We start from the raw sequence: 7,514 nt of genomic DNA, 5'->3' as shown, positions 1-7,514 counted from the left end.
AAAGCCAGCTCATTCATATGTTTGTTTATCCACATTTAATGTAGTTATCTATCCATCCATTTATACTCTTCTGCTTACGTGATAACCCATATATTCAACATGCAAAATATTTATGCAAAGATATGTGTTGCTTCCATCTACATCCAGCGAGCTGACCTGAAAAGGAAAAGTCTACCTGTTCCTCTTTTCAGTCCTAAACTTACTATGCAATCACCCATCTCTCTGAGGCCTGAAACGCTGTTTATAATTGTATATCTCCCTCTAGTGTCAGTTCTTTTACGTGCAACAGATTGCTCCGCACACGAGCTACTGAATTTTTACTAAGTGTTACTGATTTTTTTTAAGATGTAGTAGTAGCCTCTGTATTCCAGTTAATATATATTTTCTTTGTTACATAACCATACAACAGAAAGTCAATGAAGTTTCACGCCAGCATCCAAGGCATTTTTTTCTTTGTTTTTATTGACGTGGTATCAATACAATCAAGTACTGTAGATTTTGTATAAGCAGACAAACATTTTCAATCAAAAAGGAGTGCATTTTATACCCAAATTCTATTGCATAGTGCACACAATAGCCTTGTAAGACAAAAAAAAAAACTATACGTTGATACATTGTACATTACACAAATAGAAAATAATACAAATAATCCTTCACAAACAACTCTAGAATGCTAACTACAAGTTGTAAATGCTCTTAACTCATCGATGCTGTTAAATACCATTTATATGTCCCAGGCTTCGGTGGTCAGTTTTGGCATCCCTATTAAATTATCATAAATGTATAAATACATCTTCATTAATTTCATGTGCAAATGGGAATGGCCGTTTGTATACTGAAACTAAAACAAACATATATCCCTTAAGAACCGAAGCAAGGCTTTTGTGATTTTTTTTTTCTTTTTTTTCCTAATAAAGAAAAACAAAACATTTGCGGTACATGGATCTCAGTGACACTTGTTAAATGATTTGCACACAGAGCAAACTCAGCAAGCAAGTGACATTGTCTAAGAAAATATGAGGACAGAGCGTAACAGCCGCATGTAACTCTCATCACCGTTTCACCGTGTGTCGAAAAAGAGGAGGTGATTCAAAAAAAATAAAAGGCAATATACAGTACATAACGAGACTGCTTTGTAGACTCACATAGCAACAATGATACATAGCAGTTGTCGATGTGTTCATGTTATGAGACAGAAAGGGCTAAGAGTAAGTGCATTACATAGAAATAGAAATACTGATTAAGCCTTATCCTCACACTAATTTTCCAAAGCGACGTGAAGAGTTACTGTTTATGCACTGTGACCCACCATAAAACAGTCAAACATTATACATTCATTCTAATGGGAAGGCTAAATGTTTGGCACCATGCTCGTGTACATTGACATTCTTCCATCATGATGTAAGGTAGTCATAATTCAGTGTTTACGAGCGTCAGGGCAGCACAAGTTAGATAGAAGCACCAACCTTTGTTTTGTTTTGCCTAGATTTTATTATCTTTTGTGATTCGTAACTACAACTGGTGAATAAACATTTTGTACATTTCATAGTATGTCTTTTTTTATGTCTTTTTAAAAAAAAAATTGCTGGTTCGTGACTTGGCACAAAGTAGTTATTGCACGCCTTTACACCTTTCATCTTTAGAGTGTTGTAAAGTAAATCTTCTACAAGATTCTCTTTAAAACAAAAAACACAACTCAAAATCTTCTGGTGGAACACTGATGGGACTGTAAGCCGTTCCTACAGTTTTGTAACTTAATTTTAGTTTATTATTATCCTCGCTAATGTTTTCGGGACCTGAACGCCAAGGGAACATTGTGACAAATCCGCACACACAAACGCACGCAGTGACACAGTGACGGGCTGAAGGGTATACCTACTAAGCATACAAGTGCACGCATGCACAGAGTGGATCTTTAATACTTCATCCAACAGAAATGAATAAACACACCTCTGACCTACCACCTCTCCCAGAAATCTGGCGTGGTTTTGTTAAAATGTTACACAACCTGCATTTCACAATCTTCAGGCCCCAGTCAGACCCTTTCACTTATTTATGGACTAAAGGCAAATTGATTCTCATTTCCAGCCGTGCACTTTGACATTATCCGGTTCTGAAACATCCTGGCCACAGATGTTACACTAAGCTCAGCAGTTAAGCAATTTTTGACACATTTGATTTAGAAATAACTAGAAAATCCTGTCATTCAGAGCTACAAATGATTAAAAATTGCTCTTATTTGCCTGACATCTATCACAAACAACACAGAAACTGGCAGTGAAGGACGTAATTGAATTGTTGTTGTTGTTTACTTATCCTTTTGCCTCCTTGTTTTCTCAGCAGACTCAGGTTTTCAAAATCTTTGTGGATTTTGCATCATGTTGTTAAAGGATTATATTTTTTTTCTAATGTGGCAGTGCAGACGGTTCCCTTGGAATCAGGGAAAGGGTTTTTAATGACATTAGAAATCAGTGATGTGATGGTTAGAATGTGTGAACAGGATGCCTGGGATAGTGATGAAACCAGATCAACAGAAGGAAAACAGAAGGAAACAGGCCATTGAATCAGCAGTATGTGTGTCCTTACTGTCCATTTGTCCATAGACACTATCTATTTTCTGGCCTGTGAACACTGACTGTGTACATTTTTAACAATGTCCTAAAGAATGATGGTGGGGGGTGATGCAGGGGTCTTGCTTGGTGGTGCTGATCTATTTAAAGGGCAATTTAATGGTGTCTACCTCGTTAAATGTGAGGTCATGTTTATTTGTAGAATTAATTGTTCTGAACTGCATGTAAACTAAATTACAAGAAAGAGGAAGACCTATTATTTGAAATTTGTAGGTTACTAAATGCATAGTGAAGCAGAGAAACTCCCTGAACAGGTGCATATGTTCACTATCATTAAATATATCTCACCCTAAAACCAACTGTTGCTGAGTTCAATCACAACTTTTTTTTATGTAGCAACAATTTAAAATCCTAAAAATTTCAGTAAAACTTAATAGTAACACACCACACCAAATACTTCGTTTTGGTATTGTAATGTATGCCTATATTTATTGTGTTGTATTTTGGCTTTTCAATATAATTCTAGCAATTCATGATTTAAATAACACACCAGGGCAACATGACTGCAGCGATGACCTCCCCCTCCCCCCATCAGAGTTTGGTGATGTCGTCCTTGTGTCAGAGCATGTGGGCAGGTTGTGCAGTCACACGGGAAGGTTTCTAGCACATTAAAAAGTAAGGCACTAAATAGTCTGAATCCAATAAACAACAACAACAACAATGATGACATGGACCAAATAATAACAATAAAATTATGACAATATAATAATTAAAATAAGCTAAAAGCTTAAAAAAACACAAACATAAAACACAATTAAAACACACATTTGAAGGACACTGAAATAAAGAACACAGTATGAAATTCCTTCCCCTGCCTTTAAAAACTCACTTCATTCACAAAGTTTTTGTTTCGCTTGTGCTGTTGAGGGCGAGACAGATAAAGACTATGGCAATAATATTGAGTATTTTATGGGTTTTGTGTTTCTATAATGGCTGCAGGTATTTTAGGTTAAGGGCTGCACTGAGGTGCCAATCTAGCAACATCTTTTAAGGAAAAGATAGGGTTATGTGGGACAGAGCAAGAATCCTGAGAAGGAAGAATGGATGTACTCTGTAGAATATAGGCCATTTGCCTGATCTGAAGGCATCTGGACCCATACCTGGTCACCCTCCTTCAGCTCTAAGACTGCACTACCAGATGCCTGGTCCATGTAGCCTTTCTTGTATTCATCATATGTGTAAGTGGCTGGTACATTGTTCTTATACAATGCTACCCACAGGCTAGTTCCCTTTACATGCATGTGGTATGCAAAGTAGTATATACCAGATAAAGGAGCAGTGAATATGCCAGTAGAAGAGCTGTAGGCATTTTGCCCATTGTAGAGGGTCCTGTCAAATTTGATTGGCATGCCTGAAGGAGGGAATGGTGTGGTAAGGACAGCTGTGAAGGCTGGTGCCACAGAGGCGGACAATGGAACTTGACTATATGCAGGGCCTTTTCTGTCATCTGGAATTTCTCCCCCATCTAACTTTGAACTCTCTGGCCCTGCAACAACTGTATGGCCATTTCCTGGAGGCCCAGGGGGTCCTGGAGGGCCAGGAGGCCCAGGTATGCCATTAAGTCCAGGGGAGCCTTGTTTCCCTGGAGGACCCTGGGGACCTATAGGACCTTTCTCACCCAACTTGCCCAGCCCTGGAGGCCCTGGAAGTCCTTGTTCACCCTTTAGGCCAGGGGGACCCTGTGGACCCATGGGACCCATGGGCCCCTGAAGACCAGGAATGCCCGACTGGCCCCTGGGGCCTGGAATTCCCATAAACCCTGACTCCCCTTTAGGCCCCGGGGCACCTGTTATACCAGGATTCCCAGGGGGGCCAATATGCCCAGCCTCACCTTTAGGTCCAGGTTTTCCGATAGGACCATTGGGCCCAGGGATGCCCTTTTCCCCAGGCATACCAGGTTTTCCAGAGTGTCCATTGGGGCCTTGGTCACCTCGAAGGCCAGGCAGTCCAGGAGGACCCCGGGGCCCGAGCTCTCCCTTCTGTCCTGGTATTCCATGTTTTCCTGGCAATCCCATTGGACCTTGAAGTCCTGATGGTCCTGGTTGTCCATCAAGTCCTGGCTTCCCAACTGGTCCAGTTGGTCCTTGTTCTCCTTTATCCCCCGGGAGACCTGGAAATCCACCATGTCCCTTTTCTCCTTTTAGTCCATTTGGACCAGGTTTTCCATAGCCATTAGTTCCAGGCATTCCAGGAGTACCCCTGGCCCCAGATTCACCTTTTGGACCTTGTGGACCTGGTGCTCCAGGAAGTCCATCTAGCCCAGGCTTCCCCAACCCAACTGGCCCTGGCAAACCTTGTAGTCCCGGGGGCCCTGCCTCTCCTGGGAGTCCTTGATCACCTGGGAGTCCATTATCACCTTTAGGACCAGGTACTCCAGGCAAACCTTTTAGTCCTGGTGTGCCAATACCTGAAGGACCAGGTGGTCCAATACTCCCTTTTGGGCCAGGAGAACCCCTTAGACCTGGAAGCCCTGGATTCCCATTTCCATTCTCGCCCTTAGGCCCACGATCACCTGGTGGGCCAGCTATACCCTTTATTCCTGGCTCGCCATGGACCCCAGGGGGGCCTCTCATACCTGGAAGCCCAGGTTTCCCATTCAAGGACAGTCCAGCTGGGCCAGGAAGCCCAGGATGCCCGGGAGGACCACGGAGACCTGGTTCACCATGAGGGCCTACCTCACCATTAACCCCAGGCATCCCCTTTGGCCCAATCTTTCCTGGGAGTCCCGGAAGTCCAGGCTTACCAATTCCCGTAAAGCCTGAAGGTCCCTGAGGACCTGGTGGGCCTTGGGAACCAGGCTTTCCCAGTCCAGGTTTCCCTGGAACGCCTGGTGGTCCAGGGGGACCTCTTGGTCCTGGTTTCCCTTGGGGGCCGGGTTCCCCCTTCACTTCCATCATGGGTGGCATATCTAGAAAAAATATGTACAGGTTGTTAGGACTACTGTTACAGGTATTATTATTATCATCATCATCATCATCATCATCATCATCATCATCATCATTATTATTAAGTACTTTAAGTAAGTATTTTTTTAAATTGCTGATGTCCGAGAGAAAAGATGTCATCTCAATCCACACTACTATGGTGACTGGATTTTAATAACTATCTGTAATACAATTAGTTGAATTCTTTGAGAAGAATAGATAAGATTCTCTAGACTACTTTATACTACTTTGTACTTAGCTGTTATGGAAACTGACAGACTATCCATCTTTTCAATCAACAAGTGTCTGTGAGTTTATCATTAAAGAACTGTTTGAATCAAAAGATATTTTTTATTGAAGAAATTTTTCATTTGTAAAAATACTGGGTAATTTTTTAAATAAGAGTTTAACTAGTACTACAAAGAGAAGGCATAAAACCAGGCTGGTTGTGTTCTTCTGTTGTGAAATCAAAGAATTAATTATCTACATACAAGAAACACTGAAAATTCGAGAAATACACAAAATATATTACATGATTATTATCTAAGAAATTAATACTTTGCATACTTCAGTATGAGTTTAGAGACTGAAAAGTCATATCTTAATCAGTGGCATAATTCATTTCCATTTCATTTTCTTTTACTTTATCAGTGCTGTGAGTGGCTGAATATTACCCAGTCTGAAGGTACTCTATTAGACTAAATTCTGGAAAGGTCACCAGTCCATCACTTGTTATGTAATCACAAGTGACAAACACTTGTCACTGAGTTACCTTTGATGTTGTCCTAACTGACTCAGTTGGAGTTCCTGTTAAGGTTATTGGAGTTTACTTTTGATTTTGAACCATAGAGGAAAACAGCATTAAAAGTGTGCCACAGGTTGTAAACTCTGTCATTAATCTTTCCTATAACAGTGGAGTGCAACACAGCCAGGCTTAAACAGGAAAAAAAAAACAAATAACACAGTTACTTAGCAACACAGTTCCTGTCTATTGCACTCCAAGTCTGATTAAATGGTGAATGTTAGCTAATAACAAGGAGATCTTTGTCAAATAGAACTGAGGTTGATTGCAAAATGTCTATTACTTGATGAGCTTGCCCTATCTGATCCATTTAGTCCTTTAGTCATATGAATTGTTATTCTTAAACCTTGGTTTAAGGTTGATGTGGTTTCCTGTTTGCTGCATCCTGTTCATCCCTAGAATGTCACCCTTGCCAGGCCTTTGAACACTTTCCAGAAATAGTTCATGGCATTCCTAATGGAACCATGGACCAATATTGCCCCCTACAGACAGCTGAAATTTTCAAGCAGTTTGCTATTGAGCACACCAGAAAGATCATTGCTAGTGTTTGCAAATGACTTAGCACAATTGCTGTTTTACTGCAAGGGATAGCATAATGTGTGAGGTCTGTGAAAATATGAGGCCAAAGAAAAAGGACTGACAGGCTGCATAGTGATCCACAGAGCCGTTTTCTTCCTGCACATAGCAGGATAATATTTTCTTTTTTGCTATTGTTATGCTACATATTTTGTTCTGTATAGTGTTGTGTATATTAAGGTTTTTTTGTTTGTTTGTTTGTTTTTACTGTAGCTTAGTGTATTGTGTGACCATAGGAGGAAATGGTTTGGTACAGTAAGAATTTGCTGTGACAGCTTGCATGAAAAGACTTTTAGGAAATTAGAAGATGAGGATTTCAGCATTTCAGAATCTGACAAAGTGTGTAAACATTTTGACCACTATAATTTACATAGTGGCTAAAACTTACTTACTGACAGCTCCCTAATTTTGACACATAATTTAATGTTTGGGATGAGATGCAGCTGTTTGTGGGTTGTTTTGCTACATGTATGAGCTGTTATGTGAAATGAAAAAAAAAAAAGAAATTTCAAAAATGTTAAGACAAATATGCCAAAATAATTCAGAAGAACTGCACCGTACCAGACTATTATTTTCTGGGGT

The 7,514-nt window shown here is 40.4% G+C and overlaps 1 protein-coding gene across 3 annotated transcripts in view; it reads right to left on the bottom strand.

The window, feature by feature from the left end:
- Nucleotides 1-435: 435 nt before the first annotated feature.
- col8a2 (collagen, type VIII, alpha 2) overlaps nucleotides 436-7,514 on the bottom strand; it is a 157,651-nt gene continuing 150,572 nt past the window's right edge. For all 3 annotated transcript variants that reach the window (XM_085262570.1, XM_085262568.1, XM_085262569.1), the window contains one exon: nucleotides 436-5,538. In XM_085262570.1, the coding sequence (XP_085118696.1) occupies nucleotides 3,635-5,538 (1,904 nt within the window). In that variant the 3' untranslated portion in view covers nucleotides 436-3,634. The remainder of the gene's footprint in view (nucleotides 5,539-7,514) is intronic.

This window comes from Mchenga conophoros, linkage group LG22, assembly GCF_057382185.1.
Source record: "Mchenga conophoros isolate Kocher_MC1m ecotype Shallow Benthic linkage group LG22, M_conophoros_male_GT1.1, whole genome shotgun sequence".
Taxonomy (NCBI): domain Eukaryota; kingdom Metazoa; phylum Chordata; class Actinopteri; order Cichliformes; family Cichlidae; genus Mchenga; species Mchenga conophoros.
Note: the sequence above shows the minus strand (reverse complement) of the source record. Positions and strands in the feature narration are given on the sequence as shown.